The sequence below is a fragment of the Ursus maritimus genome, unplaced genomic scaffold, assembly GCF_017311325.1.
Source record: "Ursus maritimus isolate PB19 unplaced genomic scaffold, ASM1731132v1 scaffold_7, whole genome shotgun sequence".
NCBI classification, from domain to species: Eukaryota; Metazoa; Chordata; class Mammalia; order Carnivora; family Ursidae; genus Ursus; species Ursus maritimus.
In genome coordinates, this window is record NW_024426885.1 from 71,305,144 (window position 1) to 71,326,729 (window position 21,586).

The following is a 21,586-nucleotide window of genomic DNA, read 5'->3' on the forward strand; positions in this document are numbered from 1 at the left end:
ACACACACACACACACACACACACACACACACACACAAACAATAGACAAAAAAAACTTTAACAACCTTGAGACCAAAATATAATATACCTGCTTATGTCAAAATCAAAATGGTCCTTACTCCTTATCACAAAGAACAATTTAATAAAGTAAGAAAAGCCAAACAAGTAAAATAAACCAACTGTGCCACAAAGAGGCAAGAGCAGAGGGAGAAAAAGAAGGCTTGAGGATACAAAGTAGTTGCCTTTTCTATCTCTTCACAACACTGAGCGTACTTTGTAGCTGGTAGGAGCTGGCCCGAGCCAGTGTGAACAGGGCACCACTCAGTGAGAGCTATGCTGGTGTGCTTCTGAGGCAAAAACACAAATAAAGTACGGATGTGTATGTGTTCTGAACATTCAGAGGGCACATGCTTCAATTACAAAGGGGTGACCCTATCAGAATTTTGGCTCTGTCATTACTGGCTGGCATGGCTAGATTATTTTACATACCTTTAGCGTCTTCTGTAAAGAGCTATTAGGATTACATAAGATAGTATGTGCAAAATACTAGCACATACGAAGTGCTAAATAAATGGTGGCAAGCATCGTATTATAAGTATATATGTTTTGTTTTGTTTGGTCCCTGCAAATGATGAACATGTACGCGTAACATTAAAAATGGCACCCTACAAAACAGAAATGGTGGAAGAGAATTTTTATAAGGCAAGAATTTTTTTTTTTTTTTTTAATTACAAGCTTTAGCTCTCTATAGTGCCTACTAATGCTCTGGGGATCCAATTAAAAGTCTTTAAATAAAAAAAAAAAAAGTCTTTAAATCAACTATAAACAAACAACTGGCAGGTACACATATCTAATTCCCCCAAAAGCACAGTTCTGTTGGTAAAGAATTTTTCTTGTATCTATAAATATTTCTTCAATTCTGTTACCATTTCTTAAAATTCACCCAGGCAGGCCATTGTCCAATTTTCAGACATTCAAAAGGGCCAAAGAGCGCACAGTGGCTACCCACACATTCCCTTTAGCTTGCTCACTAGTAGAAAGTAGAACAGCACTCATTTCACCCGCCAGTGAGGAGAAATGAATGCAAATAAATAAAATTATCTGTATGTAACATGCTTATCACTTTAATTGCCTGATAACCCTTAAAAAATTTCATTTGCCTGTAGTTGCTTCAACAAATTAGCACTCTAAAAGCTCCTTGGGGCACCTGGGTGGCTCAGTTGGTTAAGCGTCTGCCTTCCGCTCAGGTCATAATTTCAGGGTAGTAGGATCAAACCCCATGTCAGGCTCCCTGCTCAGGGGGGAGTCTGCTTCTCTCTCTCCTTCTGCCCCTCCCCACACTTGTATGCACGCTCTCTCTCTCTCTCAAATAAATAAAATCTTAAAATAAATGAATAAATAAATAAATAAAACCCTGAGGTTCTTAATGTGTTGGGGTTTTTTCCTCACTTTTCACATCATCACAGAACCTCCATCACTTAATCCCTAATTCGTCACCTATTACTTCTGGAAGTGCAACATGGCGAAAAGGAAACAGATGAGTAAATAAAAAACAGTCACTGCTTCCTTGATGTTCACTTTATTTCTGAACACAGGCTTTCCTGTCACAACAAGTTTCACTGAACATTCTATTGTTTTCCACTGGTCTATTTAGAAAGAATTATGATTATCAACTCGATAACAGCCAATGATTAAAAAGAAATGACCAAGTATAAATTTTTGTCTCCCACTGAAGCATCAGAATTAATAAAGAATAAACAAATGAATTACCTTTAGTGGGCCCTTTATGTGGTCATCCTGAACTTCCACTGTTGAAGAATCATGCCTAAATGTTACCTAGAGATATAAATTTAATTAGCAACAAGCCCACACAAAAAAATCAAGTGACACAAGCTCATCAACACATGAATTCGTTTTCATTAGAAGTAATCTAACACAGCTGTCTAGTGTATACAAAATCTCAATCCCTAAGCAGATTAACTGAAAAAATTATTATTTAAACAGACAACTTCCCAGATTAAATCAGCTGGTGTTTCATGTATCAGACTTTATTCAGTACTATTAGCTATGACTTTAGTAATATAATTTCTTTTCCTAAAAAATGAGGGGGGAAAAACAGGTGAAGACCTTAGGCTACTGGGTCCTATATCATTCTGTGAAGGCCTAGTTTAATAATAAGCAGTCGCCACAAACATTTACTGAGAGCTAAGCATCAGGCTCAAGCATTAAACATATAATCTTTACAACAACGTTATTAGGTAGGTAGGATTGTTCCCACTTTGTTGATAAGAAAACTGAGGAGCAGAAAGTATAAGTAATGAGTCCAAGATCACAGAACCGATACATGGTAGAGCTAAGATTCAAACTCAGGCAGTCCAGCTCCAGAAGTTTACCGTATTCTGTATTAGTACAGAAATCAGAGAATGGGAAACCAGATGTGAGGATATTAAGTTAAAATAAGGGTTAAGTTTAAATATTTCACATTAGTTGGTGAAAAATAACATAGCTTCCAGTATTCGATGTAGAAAAAGGTGTTTTCCCTATAAAAAGCAAGAGTTCCTATAGGGATTGAACCATCAACACGGTCTTATCAGATGTCTATGGTAATCAATCTACGTAATATGCTCACAAATAAGTTATGAAAAGAGATGTCCTATACTCACAGCATCCCAGGCATTTCTGTCTCACACAAAAGCATTACCATGCTTTATTTAAATTATGTGTTGAGTTATTTCTGTCACTCACTCAAACTGTAAGCCACTTTATGACAGAGATCAGATTTTAATACTAGGTTTCAATACCTAATATAGTACTTAGCACATAGTAAGTGTTTAATAAATGAAAACTGATGAGGAAGAAGTATACCAACAAATTGTTGAAAATGTATTAACTCTGTGTGAATCATAAACAAACCAGAAGTATACCACTATAACTGTTGAGAAAATAATTAACTTTGAATTATAAACAGATTTTTAGAGCAGCCAAAAAAATTAGTAAGTTTTAGATATCCATTATTTACAATGCACAAGGTACTGGTACTCTGTGCTATCAACAGAAGCAGTAGAAACCAACAGTTCTCTTCCTTGTATTAATAGCAAGAAATGGCAGGAGTGATATATGCCATTTAGCTGGTTCATTCATTACACAGCAACACCCAGCTGAGACTGCAAGTCAGGGCAGTCTGACTGTGCTCTGCAAAGCAAAGCATGGGTCCTGGAGTAAAACTGCTCCTGTCCAAAGGGAACACCTTTTTTTAACTAACACAGAAGTCTTACCTGTATGCCAAGCTCTACTAAAGAAGTTATCTACCAGGAGGAAGGGCTTTTGTCTAATTCATAGTAAGGTACTGCATGTACCAGTAGAAGCTCTGTCTGCAAGAGTGAGGAAACTGATAAAAAACTCTCTCTTCATTTCCAAGATACTGGTGGCAGAAAAATGAGTGTTCAGGGAACACCAGCGTGTGAAATCAGAACAGGGAAAGGCACTATACGAACACTATAAGAGTATCCATAAAAATCAAATCATGAAAGAGCTCACGGGTACCACACAAGTGAAAACTTAAGGCATGGTGTGCCAAGACTACACTCCTTCAGGTTTACAGTTAATTTAAAGGTGTTATCAAAATGGATCTTAACTAGGAATGTAAATCACAATCACAGGAAGCTTTTTGCAACACATCCATGCATAAGGAAAGAACCTAGGATATAAGCATGTAAAAGCTCCAGAAGAGAATCTGAAACTCCACTGGACATACACCATCTCTGTGGCCTGCTTGACTCGGTGGTACTCAAACCAATGTTTTACAGGGTATCTGCTAACCTGCACTATAAATCCCCTGGGGACAAAGATCAGGTCATCCTCATGTCCTCAGCCTCCTTCCATCTAACAGAGTAGCCTGCACAGTTTACCACTCAGTAAATAATTGACAAATGAATAAATATCTACCTTCAAATATTGCACTTGTTCTATATTTTTCAACACTGATAATTCACTAAAATGTAAACAATTACATTTCTTTTTCTGCATTACCTGAGACAAAAAACAAGTATTTAAGGAAGGTTTTGTTAAGAAAGGTAGAGGATAAGGAAATCAACAACTAGATCTATCTTATTTTATTGTTATCTAAAACACCATCAATTATAAATCACATCTCAACTTGATGGTTAAAATGGTGGGGGGGGGGATGTAAAATTAAGAATTAAACTACATGACTTCTAAGGTCCTTTCCAGCTCTAAAAGGCTAACAACACAGAGAGTACCAAGCCTGTCCATGCTGAAACGGCATTCAAAATATCAATCTGTAATAACATAACTTCGTTCTAATTAGAATACTTTAATATTCCAAATAATGTTTTGTTTTCAGGCATTTGACAACCCTCATATAGAAACTAAACTCATCTTGCAGAAAAAAAAGTCTTAAATACACCCACCCAATACAAGTTTAAATATCAAATACCGAACATATAACTTATAAGATCTACATATACTGTACCTTGACTTTGACAAGTCTTTTTGCTGTCTTGATCTTAGCTTCACAAAAGGCTCCTCTGTATTTAGCACTCACATCAGTGCCCACTGTCAAATAGGGAGGCTCATCAAGGGCCTAAAAATGCAAACAGATATAATTAGATTTAAAGTCTCTAATTCTTTAGCACAATTAGACTTCAGACTGGCAGATCTATCCTATTACAGCTATAAAAGTTGTAATAATGGAATGTATTTGTTAACAAGAACCATCCATAAAATACTCTAACTTAAAAACTAGTAAAATCTATGTATCAAAAACCCTATTTAAATGTACATCGTACAAAATAAAAATACATCTTTTTTCTCTATATAAAATACATATAGTCCATGATATGAATCAGCTTAATCAGAAGTTTATCATTCTATCCACCCTTCCATCTACCCATTCATTCAAACATTTATTAACCCTATGATCACCTAAAGAGAAGGCAGATCCTTAAAAGCCTCAAATATTTAGGCTACATCTTAACAGCCACCCAAATTCAGAATACCTTTTCACATCCCTAGACGATTCTAGGGTAGACAAATCTAAGGGAGAATAATAGCACAGAAGGGGCGGGAAGAATTACCTGTATTTCAAACAACTGGAGAAAACTGTAAGAAGAAATCCAATCTGGGAAATCTTAAATGCTCTGGCATGGGTTCACTGTTTATTTACCCTTATATGTTAAATATTTTCAGTTTCCTCACTTGTAATTTATTTTTTTATTGTGTGTATGTGATTTAGTTAACAGTCCTAATCTGGCTGCTCTGACTCTTTACAATCAGGTACACTTCTGTATAAGAGCTGTAATTTTAAGGAGTTCTGCTTATATTAATCAATTGCACAGTCAAAGGAAGGTTATGTAAGTAACTTTTTGTGAAGTGTTTTACAAGAAATACTAATATCCTGAGATGCTCCACCAAAAAGAAAAGGAGGAGAAAGTTTGGGAAAATCAGTTTATTGAATAAACCCCTACTCTGCCTCATTGTCCAAATAAACCGTTTTTTTCTATTAATACCTATTAACATCTATAGATTCTACAGAACATTATGCTATAGAACATAAGGTGGGGAAATGCTGTTAATATAGCAGTGAATGATGAAAATATAAATATCATTTGGATCTTAAAATAAATTCATCCCAATAGTTGTGGATAATACACACTGGGAGTGATCTATCAAAAAAAAAAGATATAAATTCTAATGCTATACCAAAAGTACTATAATCAAATAACTGTAACTTTTTTTTAAAGGTGGGAAGTAGCACATAAACCAAGACAAAGGTACTACAACTAAAAATATCAGGGTCACCTCCTTAATAGCCATTAATTTCACATTCTATTTATTTCATGAAAAGTATTTTTAAAAAGAACACAAACTATACCAAATATACGGTTTTTAAAATCTGTGGCAGGGGAGCTGGCTGGCTCAGTCAGCAGAGCATGCGACTCTTGTTCTTGGGGCTATGAGTTCAAGGCCCACATTGGATGTAGAGTCACTTTAAAAAAGAAAGTTACCAAAAAAAAAAAAAATCTACCTAGGAAAATGCCCATATTTCAATTCATTTATGCCATAACAGAAGTATACCCTCATAGAAAGACAAAAATTTCTGAATTACTACTACTTACATTTGTTGCTATCATTGATTACAACTTTGATACCTTTGTACTACTCTTGCACCTAAAGTTAATAAATTTATTTTTCTACTTTACCTACTTGCCTTAACCCTCTTAAAATACCATTTCCCTTGGTCAAATTCTTGGTTAAATTCCAGACAAGCTAGTGGCTTTACTACAGCAAGACTATGAAACAGACATACAGCACTTCATCCAGAAATTTTAAGAAAATCTCAGAAAGATATCAATTCACTTTGTGGTTCAACTGGTATTGTGTGTTACCGCTACAAAAGCAAATGGCGGGGCTGTCTTCATGACCATAGACATTATTCTCCACAGTTTGCAAACCTCTCCCATTAACACATCGTGCCTTATTAGCCGGTAAATTTTATTTTCATAGACAAATAGTATAGTTAAAATAAATGAATATTGATGAGGAACAAGAAATTGTGAAATGAAGGGAAAAAAACAAGAAAACAACTAAAAGTTGCGCATTTGTGCCTATTCAGAAACAAGTATTTAAGAAATGATACGTTTTTTAGGTATTTTTATTATAGAGAATTGTAAACAAAAAAGGGAATAGAATAGTAATATATTTAGACTACTAGTATACAGAAACCCATTTACCTATTCTTTTCATTAATACTCATACCAAATCCTGCCAACATTCCAACAATAGCAAGCTATCACAATATGTTTATTGAGCAGATTTATTCAACTTAAATTTAAAAGAGATTTTTCCCCAAAACCAAGCCTATCTCACATCCTTACCAACATAAAAATCCACACTTACCAACATAAAAATCCATGCTAACAGAAAAGAGTTAATAATTACCTCAAATGTTGTGGAGGCAAATTATTATTCTGAAGGGTAATATTTCCCTTCCTTCAAGCTAGAACACATGAAAAGGAATTAGAAAAACACATAAAGAAAATGTCTATTAAAAAAATACTTGAAAAGGGAAACCAAAGTCTAATAAACTCCTGCTAAACTGAAACACACTGTTAGAACAGTGTTAATCTGTTAAAGGCAACACATGTAAAGCAAAGCCTATGGTCTGATTTTCTGCCTCTGTTATTTTGTTTTGCATCTTAGGTAAGTTACCTTTCTTTTCCTAAATTCTCACCATTAAATGAACATATACCTCTGTCTAGTAAGTGTTTCTCAAAGCCTGGGGGTTACAGAGATGGTCAAAATGGGACACTGAGACACATAATCATCTCTAAGTGAAACTATGCTAACCAAAACATGAATGAGAATTTCTACAGAAAAACAAATGAAATCCATAACCTGCCTACATGGTCAGACTTGTGTACATAATTTTAGCAGAGCATAAATTATCATTCTATCATTAATATAACATAAAGTAATAAAGGCGACTAATAGCACAGAGAGAAAAGACAAGGTCCTTACCCCAGCTCTATTCCTTACACGAACTAGATGAATTTTTGTAGGCTACTAAACCTCTCTAAGCTTCAGTTTCCACATCAGGAAAACATGGTCAATAATAAGCACCCAATTATGAGGCCTCAAGTATTTAGCCGTTAACAATTACTATTACTATTATGAAACACTCAAGGTGGGCAAACAAGCCATTAAACCGATGTAAATTCAGATTTGGCACCCCCCTTTTTTTTTTCAGATTTGAGAGAGAGAGAGAGAGAGAGAGAACGGGTGCACACGTGGGGAAATGGGCCGAGGGAGAAAGTGTATCACAAGCAGACTTCGAAGCAAGAGCAGAGCCGGGCTCAATCCCATGACCCTGCAATCACAACCTAAGCTGAAATCAAGAATCCTTTGCTTCACCAACTGAGCCACCCAGGTGTCCAATAAGCAATCATTTAAAATGAGATTTTTGCCTCTAGCATTTTAAAAAGAAAAAAAGGAGGCACCTGGGGGCTCAGTCAGTTAAGCTTTTCCTAGAAATGCAAAAATAATCAGATATATTTATATTATACATATATAAAAATATACATAATAGGGGCGCCTGGGTGGCACAGCGGTTAAGCGTCTGCCTTTGGCTCAGGGCGTGATCCCGGCGTTATGGGATCGAACCCCACGTTAGGCTCCTCCGCTATGAGCCTGCTTCTTCCTCTCCCACTCCCCCTGCTTGTGTTCCCTCTCTCACTGGCTGTCTCTATCTCTGTCAAATAAATAAAATCTTTAAAAAATATATGTATACATAATAAAGATATGATTAACTGCTAAAAAGGGATTAACCTATGGGAAAGGGAATGGAATGAAGGGATATGTGTATAAAAACATTTCATTCAAAGTAAGTCTTCCTGTTCTTTTTTATTTTTTAGAGAGAGAGAGCACACAAGCACACGGAGGGTGGGGTGGGGAGCGGATCTTAAGTAGGCTCCATGCTCAGTGCAGAGTCTGATGCGGGGCTCAGTCTCACAGCCCTGAGATCATGACCTGAGCCGAAACCAGGAGGTGGACGCCAACAGAGCTACCCAGGTGCCCCAGTGTTCCTGTCTTTAAAAAGAAAAAAAAAGGGGGGGGTGTCTCTTTTTGATTTGTTACAAGTGGCATGTTCTTTGCTTTTTAAAAGGTATACTAAGGGGCACCTGGGTGGCTCAGCCGTTAAGCGTCTGCCTTCAGCTCAGGTCATGATCCCACGGTCCTGGGATCGAGCCCTGCATCGGGCTCCCTGCTTCGGGCTCCCTGCTTCGTGGGAAGCCTGCTTCTCCCTCTCCCACTCCCCTTGCTTGTGTTCCCTCTCTCCTGGGTGGCTCAGGCTGCCTTTGGCTCAGTTCATGATCCCAGAGTCCTGGGATGGAGCCCCATGCTGGGCTCCCTGCTCAATGGGGAGCCTGCTTTTCCCTCTCCCCCTGCTTGTACTCTCTTGCTCTCTCTCACTCGCCCTCTCCTCTCTCACACAAATAAATAAAATCTTAAAAAGAAAAAAAAAGATTCTCTCTCCCTCTCCCTCTGCTCCCCTCCCTGTCCCTCAGGCACACATGCTCTAAGAAAACAAAAATAAAAAGTATACTAAGGAACATTTCAAACATATGCAAAAGAAGATGGGACTGCGTAATAAATCCCCCACATACTCATAATCTGGCTCCCACAATTATCAACGCAATTTTGTCTCATCTAAATTCCTACCCATTCCTCTTAAACAATGATTATTTTGAAAGAAACCCAGATACCACATCACTTCATGAGAACAGTAAAGAGTATTATAATCTAAAGGGGGAGGAAAGTATTCTAATCTGTAGTGACTGGGATTATGGGTTATTTTTATTTTTCTTATTAATACTTTTCTGTACTCGCTAATGTATTTAGAATGAGTATATTAATGAGTGTCAGTACAAGATAGTAAATTAAGAGCACAGGCTCTTGAATTAGATTGCTTAGGCTCAAACCTACCACTTAGTTGCTAGGTGATCCTGGACTGGAACCTCTGTACCTCATAATAAAAGAGTGACTATCTCACAGGGATGAGACGTGAAATGCTACATGTAAAGTGCTTGGAACATGGCTCGGCATACAGTGCCAAATAAAGACTGTTACTATTACTCAATAATTTGGAGGAAAATTGTGAGTTAAAAAGAATTTTTAAGTCCTATACAAAAGAGATTCCACACAAATAGAACAGATGCCAGTATAATTGTGTATAATACAGAGGAAGCTGGAGAGGAGGTGTTTAAATATTATTCCCCTCATGCAATTCAAATCCTGTTGATTCTAGTAGCGAGAGAGGTTAAAGTGCAGGATTGTTCCATTATGAAGTACATCACAACCCTTAAGTATAGTAGAGAGACAACCAAGACTATATACCTATTTTAGGGCTCCTGGTCTTTGGTACAATAGAGATATACAAAGAATTATTCAGCTGGTTAACTAAAATTACCTGGACCAACACTGACCCTGTTAGATATACATGTCTTTAAACCAGAAAAATACTCTTACCTTCTCTTTTTGCTCTGCTTCTCTGATTTTGGTCAATAATATGGACCATCTCAGAGGCTAAAATAAAATGTTATTATGCAGCACCTCCATGCCAAAAAGGAAATTAAACTACTAAATTACCATCCCTTTGTTTAGCAAACAGAACAGTTTTCTAGTTGTCAAGGCAACGGCTACCTCACAGTTATCCAGCATTGCTTAAACAATTATTTTTCTAGTCAATCTACCAAATGCCCTAACTGGCATCTAAAAACCATTGAATTCCATGGGAACACTTAAAAGCATAAGCGATTTTTAAATTAGCTATTGGTGGATAATAATCCTTTAAGAAGCCAAAATGCCAGTGAAACATAAAACTGCCCAAAGGAACCAACAGTAATTTCTAATGTGCACTACACCAAATATTTGAAGTAAGCTTCAGAAAGACAATAGTTGAATCAATTCTCCAAATGGCTGACTAATGTTGACACTGCCTAGGAAGTATTCAGTTATTCAAGATGTATTTTTTAAAAAGCAAAACATGGCTGATGACATTTTATTGAGGTAGTTTCTTCAGATGGGTAAGCATTCAAACTGGTTGTGGCAGTGCCAATGCAGCCAGGAGAAACAGAGAACAAGAGTACTAAATTTGATGCTAAAACCCTTAGTAAATAAATGTACTTAAACACATAGTGTAACAATAATCTAGGAAAACGACCTTTCGTATATGACAATCTCAAAGAAGCATTAAAACAATAGCAGAGATAATTCCAACAGATGAATGAATGAAAAATACACCTATATGCCAAAGGGTATGTCATTTAAAAATGAAAATGCACAATTTTTTAGAACATAAAAAAACTAAGTACACTGAAGAAATAAAGAAAACTGTAATCTAACTTTAAAATCTTCTCCAGGACCATTTCCTCTCTTCCTTTTCATGTGGTACTAAGGGCTAAGAGTTGGGGAGGACAGACACCAAGGACAGATGCTGAGTATACAAGGTAACGAGGAGGCAGCTGTAGGAGTCGCATGGAAGCGCAGGCCCATCCTGTCGCTAAGGACATGGTGGGAGCTGAGCAGAGACAGAGGAAGTGAGCAGCATAATTAAATGTGTTATACTCACCAAATAAGTAAACTGACTGATCAAATAAGTAAATATACTGAGGATAGTGGGGCCATGTTTCTCCCTGCCAAAGAAATTTAAAAGGAGGGGAGGGGAAAGGCTATAAGGAAGTCTAAGGTGGAGTGCCTGCGTGGTGCAGTCGGTTAAGCATTCAACTCTTGGTTTTGGCTCAGGTTGTGATCTCAGGGCCGAGAGATCCAGTCCTGCATCGGATGCTGCGCTGGACGGGGAGCCTGCTTAAGTTCTGCTCTCTTTGGGCGTGCCTGGGTGGCTCAGTTGGTTAAGCCTCTGCCTTCAGCTTAGGTCATGATCCTGGGGTCCTGAGATTGAGCCCTGCATCGGGCTCCTTACTCAGTAGGGAGCCTGCTGCTCCCCCTGCTTGTGCTCTCTCTCTTTCTCTGTCAAATAAATAAATAAAATCTGGGGCGCCTGGGTAGCGCAGTCGTTAGGCGTCTGCCTTTGGCTCAGGGCGTGATCCCGGCATTCCGGGATCGAGTCCCACATCGGGCCCCTCCGCTGGGAGCCTACTTCTTCCTCTCCCACTCCCCTGCTGTGTTCCCTCTCTCGCTGGCTGTCTGTCACATAAATAAAAAAAAAAAATAAAAATAAAAAGATTTTTTTAAAAAATAAATAAATAAAATCTTTAAAAAAAAAAAAGATTTGCTCTCTCCCTCTCCCAATGCCCCTCCCCTGCCTGTGGTGTTCCCTCTCTAAAATAAATAAATCTTAAAAAAAAAAAAAAAAGAAATCTAAGGTATTGGCCTGGAATTAGAAATAGGAATTCATAGTTGCATAATATATACACATAGAAAAATGAGTGAGTAGTAACAGGTGTGTGTGTGTGTATTTGTGTGTGTGCACATATATACATACATATATTTTCCTAATTCTGTCCACCTAGAAGGCCCAAGAGCAACTGATAGCCCGGTAACAAAAAAACATACCAATGGTCCATCTCTTGATTTCTAAATCCCATCCTACATTAAAAGAAACCAAAGATCTTCGGAGAAATGGCTGACTTCAAAGTTGGGCAGGGAAACTACAAGAAGAATTTGAAACATCTTGAGCCAGAAAGTAAGGAAATGTTCAACAAATAATAGGAGACATTTCAAAGAGACACAGGAGCCAACTGAAGGGGTTCCTACTGGCCAAATGGGGGAAACTTTGAGCATCAAAATAAATACTAGTTATCTTTGATAGGCATGTATATATATATATATGTCAAAAATGACTAAGATGTATATATTCCACTGTAAGTAAATTATACCTCAGTTTAAAAACTCAGTAACTAATTACAACCCACTCATTAAAACTGGCATCCATGAGTCCATACTGACAAATGAATGAATGATGAATAAGTAAGTAAATGCAGAAAAGGGAAAGTTCTTCCTTACAGTAGAATGTTAATAAACGTAGCAGCAATGATGGAAACAGAGAATCATCTTTTGTCAGCCATCTTAAAGGTGATAGATTCAGAGCATTGTCTATAGATGCTAAACTGATGAGTGGAGGTCTGATGAACAGCGTACTGGCATAATTCTGGAGTATGCCTCAATTGTCAGTGGTGCAATAATGGAATATACTGAAAACCAAAGAACAACTTTCTGTGTGGCACTTGACAATGAGAAAAACTAGACCCAGGATGAAGAAGTTATCCTAAATAATTCCTTATTCCTGTATTCCTTAAAACTCAAAAGAATACAAAATATAGGGAAAACTAGGAAACAGTTTTAGATTGAAGTAGTCTGAAGATTCTCATATGCAACATGAATTCCTGGATAAAGCATGGACCAGGAAGGAAAAAGAGACATTCTTAGGAGAGTTGGTAAAATTTAAAAGGGATCTGTGGATACGATGGTAGTATTATACCCATACTGACTTCCTGATTTAGAGGCCTGAATGCAGGATAGGTACAAGAGAGGCCTTCTTGTTGGGAATTACACAGTGGAATATTTAGGAGTGACAGGACATCATGTCTGCAGCCTGCTCTCAAAAAGTATGAAGATAAAGATAATGGGTACATACATATGTACATACATAGAGATTGTATTAATTATTTGTACTATAAATTCAAAATTCTTTGAAAGTAAATTATTTTTTTAGGTGGTATATATATTTATTGGGCATCTGTATATTTTTTTCTGAGTTGCTCATTTGTGTTCTTTATCCATCTTTTTGAGAGTTACTGTTTTTTTTTTTTTTAAGATTTTATTTATTTATTTGACAGAGAGACAGCCAGCGAGAGAGGGAACACAAGCAGGAGTGGGAGAGGAAGAAGCAGGCTTCCAGTGGAGGAGCCTGACGTGGGGCTCGATCCCAGAATGCTGGGATCACGCCCTGAGCAGAAGGCAGACGCTTAATGACTGAGCCACCCAGGCGCCCCCGAGAGTTACTGTTTTTTTAAACTGGATTGTAAAAGCTCTTCCATATTTTTTTTAAGTTCTTGATTATTAAAAAATAATCAGGGGTGCCTGGGTGGCTCTGTCAGTTAAGTGTTCAACTCCTGGTTTTAGCTCAGGTCCTGATCTCAGGGTCGTGAGACGGAGCCCCACATCAGGCTCTGTGTTCAGCACAGAATCTGCTTGAGGCTCTCTCAAACAAACAAACAAATAAACAAACAAACCTTTCCCCCCAAACACAAAAATCTTCTCTGGATGCCACCTATATTTCCTAATATTTTCCTAAAATTTAAGTTATTTAGATGATGGAACCACAAATTACTCATAAGCAAATTTTACCCCCAAGCAAATTTTACCCCCACATCTATTAACCAAAATTTACCCATATCTACTAACCAGGGAGATACCTACAACATTCACAGATATTGACAGAGGCATATTCCTGGAAATTTTATAAGCTCAAAATAGACATTCTTTTTTTTTTTTTTTTTTTTTTAAGATTTTAGTTACTTATTTGACAGAGAGACAGCCAGCGAGAGAGGGAATACAAGGAGGGGGAGTGAGAGAGGAAGAAGCAGGCTCCCAGCAGAGGAGCCTGACGTGGGGCTCGATCCCAGAAGGCTGGGATCACGCCCTGAGCAGAAGGCAGACGCTTAATGACTGAGCCACCCAGGCGCCCCTCAAAATAGATATTCTAACTAGACTATTCATCATCAGCAAAGAGATAAAAGAGAAATATAGGAAGGACATTTACTAAGTGTCTATTGTACATTTAAGACATATTCTATAAGCAAAAAAAAACACGGGCATTTTCCTTATGTAACACAAAAGTAGCCAATTTATTCTGCCCTCAGAAGAGGTTAGTCTTATTTGGTATCTTGCTGGTGAGGTCAAAACTTTATTCAAACTAAATGAAACTGCTTCAGAATAATGTCACTCTCAGAACATACCATGCTCATTTGTAATATTTAAACTTTAATGATCTAGTGGTGCAGCAAATTCAAAAATCAGAACTTACAAAGAGAAACCATAAACTGGCATTGTTACAGTTTATGTGTAGCTGAGCATTTTAGTAATACCTACTTTGGCAAGAACTGAAGGGCAAAAAGCAGAACATTTTGAAATGTCACAAGATAAGCCACTAAGGATGCATCTAGAAAGTATTTTCTAAGAGTTCGCCTGATTACCAAAAATAATCATCCTTGAAAGTCCCCATTAACCAAGTTTTTTTAGATGACCTGAAAACAACAATACTACATTTTTGTTTTATTATCAATAAAAATAATAGTAGAAAACTAAGGAGAAAAATCAGATTAGCAGAAGCGTCTGTCTTCTCAGAGATGACTATCAATTATACCATTTCAGATATTTTCCCCTAGCAAAATAACCAGAGAGACAGATGACAGATAGCTGGATCAACTACTTCTCACTTCATTGTAAACTTTTGTTTTTCACTTAATAGAGCCTGAATGTTCTTCCATATCTTAAAGTGATTCTGTAAAGTGATCGCTATTCGCTACACGGTCCTATCTGTGCTGTACCAACTTTTACGTACTTATTTCTTCACAACTGCAGAGAGAGGGAGATAAAAGCAGGGAGGGAGTGGAAGGAGGACGGATGAAACAGAGGATGACAAGGAGATAAACTGTAGAGGCCAGAGGCAGAGAAAACAAGGAGGAAGCAAATCCTATGGACATAGGGTTTGGTACTTGGTTCACTAGCTCTCCTGATGAAAACCATCTCCTATTTGTTGTCTAATTTCACAGGGGTTGCACAACTTAATGTACTGATTAAAACACTGGCAAATCTGAAGAATCTCTGGCTTTTGAGCCAGAGAGATTGCTGTTCACTTAGTAACTTTCTGTCTTGGGAGTATGTCACCTCCACCATTTTAATCTTTGGTTTCCTCTCTATAGATTGGAGATTTATCTTGTAGGGTGCTTGCAAAAATTTTAAATTAAAATTAGGTAGTATATTTAGACTCCTTAGGAGACTGACAAGTCCTGGGTAAGCACTCAGCAAATATTAGATTAAACCATATGAAACTGCTATTTTTTTTTATTTTAATGTTTTTTTATATTATGTTAGTCACCATACTGTACATCCCTGGTTTCTGATGTAAAGTTCGATGATTCATTAGTTGCGTATAACACCCAGTGCACCATGCAATACGTGCCCTCCTTACTACCCATCACCACCCTATCCCATTCCCCCCCCCCGAAGCCCTCAGTTTGTTTCTCAGAGTCCATAGTCTCTCATGCTTCATTCCCCCGAAATTGCTATTTTTATAGATCAAAAAGATCAATTATTGGCAATTTATATAGCTTAACCAAATGTTGATTTTGTCCTTTTCTTTTAAACAGGTGGGAAACCAGAGACCAACGCTTCAGACACCAAACAGTACAATGCTATTCTACAATCTGCTCAGACCCTGCTCCTACTCCACTGCCCATGAGCAAGACCCAGCTTTGCGCTACTCACCTCTCTCGGTCCCACAGTACTCCACTTACGTGTATTTCCTATAGATGATTGGGCCTCTCTCTCACTGAGCTCTGGATCCTGGGCAACCTGCATTTGACCCTTATACCACTACCAGGGGTATAACTATTTGTTCCCACTTGATGGTTGTCTGGCCCAACAACCAAGTTTTTATCCTGTTTTATATCCTCAAGAATATAACCTTGAAAGAAGCCATCAAAAGGGAACTAATCTGGGGCGCCTAGGTGGCTCAGTCAGTTAAGCGTCCAACTCTTGATTTCAGTTCAGGTCATGATCTCAGGGTCATGAAATCAAGCTCCACAATGGGCATGGAGCCTGCTTAAGATTCTCTCCCCACCCCCACGCTCTCTCTCTAAAAAAAAATTTTTTTTTAATTAAAAAAAAAAGGAAACTAATCTTTAATCACTTTAAAAACTTTCCATCAGGGCACCTGGGTGGCTCAGTCGTTAAGCGTCTGCCTTTGGCTCAGGGCGTGATCCCACGGTCCTGGGATCGAGCCCCGCATTGGGCTCCTTGCTCCGCTGGGAGCCTGCTTCTTCCTCTCCCACTTCCCCTGCTTGTGTTCCCTCTCTCGCTGGCTGTCTCTCTCTCTCTGTCAAATAAATAAATAAAATCTTAAAAAAATAAATAAAAATTAAAAAAATAAAACCTCTCCATTACTTATCTAGTAACCAAAACAAACTAACCCACATAATATGTAATAAGCATTCTAAGCCCTAGGATTCATTCTAATTTCAGATCACTGATGTATTAACTCCTTTGGTAACCAATACTCCAATACTCACTGTTACACTATATACTGGCTTTGCTTGTCCCAAACAGATACAAACATTCTATAAAGGTGAACATTTCACACTGTATTTTAATGATTTGTATCTGTTCTCTCTCCTAGATTGAGCAACTTCAGGCAGAAATAGCCTCTTACTCACCTCTGGATGCCCTGGTCCTAGAAGTGCACCTACATGTAGGAGGAATCTAGGAAACATTTACTGAACCAAAGAAATTGGACATTAATTAAGCCTGGCTAAATGAAAGTTCTCTTAAGGTAAGTATTTATATTTCAAAACACCTTATAATGAGAACCATCTTAAAGCGAGAGGTCAAAAGCATGAGCTCTGGAACCAGAGCACCTGGTTCAAACTCCAGGTCGGTGACTTACCAGGTATGTGACCTTTGAGGCAGATTATATAACTTCTCTGAGCCTAGCTTCACATTTGTAAAGTGGGATTGATAAATATTAATACAATAAGCATATAATCTGTATTTATATGTAAGTAAAATATAAAGTTGTGACCTGTTACATAGAAAATTATATGCGTTAATAAATCTAAAACAGTTTGTAACTTATCAGATAACCAAAATTGTTTAAAGACTTATTTATTTATTTATTTGAGAGAGACACAGAGAGAGAGAGAGCGAGAGCATGAGGTGGGGGGCCAGAGGGAAAGGGAAAGCAGACTCTGCTGAGCGTGGAGCCCGACGCAGAGCTCAATCTCATGACCAAATTTTTACAATAAAAAATGGCCATACAGTTTCATAAAAAACAAGCTGGTAATGTGACAACCATCAATTATTAGATAATTTCTCCTAACAAAAAGATATGTTCTGGCAATATATTTTACGAACAAGTTGATTAGACGGGTGGACAGACACCTGATCCAAACTGGGCAGACCAAGTTCTCTCTCCTAGGAATTAAATGCTGAAATGCTAATCGACTTGTTGGTACAGCAAAATAATATAGCTTATAGCCATTTTCTGACATGCGTAAGGAGAAAGAGAGAAAACTGGGCTGCGAAGAAAGAGTAAGAAATAAAGCAGAGCTAAAAGGACACGTAAGAGACTGTGTGTCCTCTGAGTGCCTACGGGAATAGCTAGTTCCTGCTACCTTTCCAACTCCCAACTTACTTAAATCCGTCCTAACATCTGACTGGATTTTCTGCTCTTGAGTACTATGCATCTTAAAATAAATTCCCTTTTCTGATTTTGATTGATAATCTGAGATGGTTTCTATTACCAATAATCAAAATACTCTTAATTAAAACCCATCAGAAATATATAAAAGTAGAAATAATATAAAATATAACTACAATTCTATAAACATTTCTTGAGCATCCATAATGCCCTGGGATACTTAGGACTTAGTTCACATCTATACAAACATCAAACCAATTCCAGTTTAAAATTCTAGGCTAAATTGTCACAATGTAGGTCTATGGCATTGAGAAGACTAACTGGACACATTAAATGTTGTATATTCCAGCTAGCATGATTTGTATTGGAAGGGAGGCACTGCCAAAGCCTTCAAACCAAAATCTCAGGAAACTCAAAAGTAATTTGACCCATGGTTTTGAAAGATTGCACTGAAAATAAAATTTCAATCTTCTATGAAAAAATAAGTTCTAAGTCTATTAACCTACTAACTATTCTTTTCTCACTGAACTGAATACTTATCGAGTAACTTGTCTGAATTCTGGTTAACCACAGCACATATATTATAACATTATAATACAAAGTCAGAATTGCTCTGGAAAAAACATTAATTTTGAAGAATAAAATCACTTACAAATATATGGTCCCTGCCTCCTATGGAGTCTCAATTTGTATTAAAACTATCACTAAAACTGGAAAGAACTTTCTGATACACCTGATCCACAGCTATCTATCAGTCTACAATATAAGATAAACAGTAATATTAAAGACAATAACGTGAGACTTTTTTAATGCCTTATTTTCTTATGTGCATATTTTAGGGTTTTTTTTTTCTTTTTGTTGTTGTTTTGGGGTTTTGGTTTGTTTGTTTTTACCCTGATCGCCATTCAGCATCTTTCAAGTTTTTAATGGTGGCACCAAATGATTTTTACTTGGCCATTCCTACCATACTACATCACACTAAAAGGGGATTCTGTTAGTTGTTGAGGAGATCTCTTCACTTAGAACGAAGAGACATAATTTCAGGACAGGTGTAGAGAAACATACTTAGATCGAAACTATCTCCTGGCTCTGCATATGAACCTGGTCTTATTGCTAGGTCACGCTGGTTGTCCTCTGGATCACCAGAAATTACTGTTACATCAGAGTCAATATCAAATAGTTCCAGCCATATTTTAAGAACTCTTTACCCGTCCCCACTGCACAGTTATTTAAATAAATGAACACAAGATATCATTAATGAAAGCAGGTAGAAAGAGCCACACTATATACAGGGATCTATAAGAGACCCTCCAGGGTACTTGATCTTGCCTTCTTTCAATGGACTCTGAGAACAAAGCAGACAATCCTCAAGGCACTCTAACATGATCGCTTACATCAGACTGCTCATCAACAGACCTGGACTTTTAATTAAAAATTCATACCAGTCAAACGGATGACTTATCAACCTAGGATCCCAAGTGGATCAAAATATTTTCAGAAAATCATTACCAAGCCTGCCCTGCCACCTATTGTGATGACCATGCCCACCTTGCCACCAGCTAAACTCTGCCTCCCTGGGATTCTCTGACCCCAACGAGGTCATGAAAAATTTTCAGTGAGATCCCCTTTCATAAGCATTCCTAGCTAGAAACAAAAGCCAATAAAGCCCTGAAATTCTAGCATTTCCTTTGCTAACCCGTTTTCCAAGAAAATGTTGAAGAAATAATCCACTGGTCTGATTACCCGGGTGAGATGAGAAAGTGCAAGTAGTGTGGAGACAATTCACTGAACACATAAAAAATACGGGAATCTTGTATTTATTTATCTTAAAAACAGATTAGAATGTAAGGTTTTTAACGTTTTTTAAGATTTTATTTTTATTTATTTAGGAGAGAGAGAAAAAGAGCACACGCACTCACACGCTAGAGAATATGAAGGGGGGGCGGGGCAGAGGGAGAAGCAGACTCCCTGCTCAGCCGGAAGCCCAATGTGGGACTTGATCCCAGGACCCTGGGATCATGATCTGAGCCAAAGGCAGATGCTTAACCAACTGAGCCACCCACAAAGTAAGCTTTCTAAATACATATTTATGTTGATCCCCCTGAGCCATGTGTCCCATGAACACATAGGTCCTGAGTGAAAAGTGGCAGTTACAGAACAGAGGGGGATTGAAAGTGGTCCATTCACTTTCAGTGTATTTATTGTGTTCAGTATGCCTGTAGATGTGTATTTGGCAGATGACATAATTTGGTTTCCATGAGTTGTGGATTATATCACAAATTAGGAAAGAGGTTCTCGAGTGTGCTCCCAGGACTGTGTCAAGCATTGCCTCCAAACTTGTTAGAACGCAAATTCTCAGGCTCCACTCTGGACATCCTGAATTAGAAGCTCTGGGGAAAGGAATCAGCAATCGGTGTTTTAACAAGCCTTCCAGGGAACTCTCTGATACACTCACTGTTTGAAAACTTGGACGTTATTTCTGTAGGTCTTCACTAGAACTTGTAACAGATAGACTCAGCAACTAACAATCTCTATTTGGTTTCCTGACCCGTGGGTATTATTATGGGTATTATGAGATACTATGGTGGCAAGAGCCAAAGAAAAAGCCATTTGGGAATCATGGCTACCATCAAAGACTTGAAAGATGTCAGGATGGTGATGATGAAAAAAATATTTAAAATACACACAGAATGAAATAAGGCAATAAAGCAGACTCATCTAAAATAATATACAAATGTGGCTTAAGATTCCAGCAAAGAAATCAGAAACTGAGATAAAACTATTAATGCAAAAAGTAAAAACTCTAAGAAAAATGAAAACTAATACTTCTCTGCATAAGAGTTAATACAGGCCTGACTGCTATTGTTGGCCTGCTTGCAAGGTGGGCCCTTAGATGGCATCTGGGAACTTATGGGAACTTGGATTTCAGAAGGGTTCCCACAATTCACTGATAAGACTGGCTTACTGTGCCTTGACTATATTACAAACAATACAGTTTATGCTAAACACCTGTTTTCATTTTCAGAGTTGAGCATTTGGGTATGTGCCAAGCATGGGGTGCCTATGTAACCAGCCACTATAAAAATTCTGGGTGCTCAGTCTCTAACAAGCTTTCCTGTTGGCAACATGTCAGATACACCGTCACCATTCATTGTTAGGGGAATTAAGTGCCTCTTGTGAGACTCTACTGGGAGAAGATTCTGGAAGCTTGCATAGCTTCCCCCAGACTTCACCCCAAGCATCTTTTACTTTTGATGATTATGTATCCTTGTGTTTTAAAAAATTACAGCCTACATATAACTATATACTGAGTACTGTGAGTTCTTTCCATGAGTTACGAAACCTAAGGGTGATCCTGAGAACTCTGAACGCGTTCTCTTCTATTATGAGCTCTTTGACAGTCACATAACAGGGTTAAAACACTGACAAACCAGCAAATCTGACATGTTTATATTATTCTTACTTGGTGCATTAATAAAATAAAAGGTTTTAATAGTATTTTATTTCCATTTTCTTACTTTTTTTTAACATATCCAAAGAGTCTAATTTGAATCACATGTTCAGTCCGTGGCCAGTCAAGGACAAGGCACCTACACTGACAGTGCCTTAGGGGAATCCAGAATGCTG

The 21,586-nt window shown here is 37.7% G+C and overlaps 1 protein-coding gene across 9 annotated transcripts in view; it reads right to left on the reverse strand.

The window, feature by feature from the left end:
- Positions 1-21,586, reverse strand: part of ARID4B (AT-rich interaction domain 4B) — a 149,438-nt gene that overhangs the window by 79,957 nt on the left and 47,895 nt on the right. For all 9 annotated transcript variants that reach the window (XR_005833235.1, XM_040624350.1, XM_040624349.1 and 6 more), the window contains exons 3-4: positions 4,493-4,603; positions 1,771-1,836 (exon numbers count right to left, since the gene is read on the reverse strand). Coding sequence is in view for 8 of the 9 variants with exons in the window: in XM_040624350.1 (XP_040480284.1) it covers positions 1,771-1,836; positions 4,493-4,603 (177 nt within the window). In the remaining variant the exon portion in view is untranslated. The remainder of the gene's footprint in view (positions 1-1,770; positions 1,837-4,492; positions 4,604-21,586) is intronic.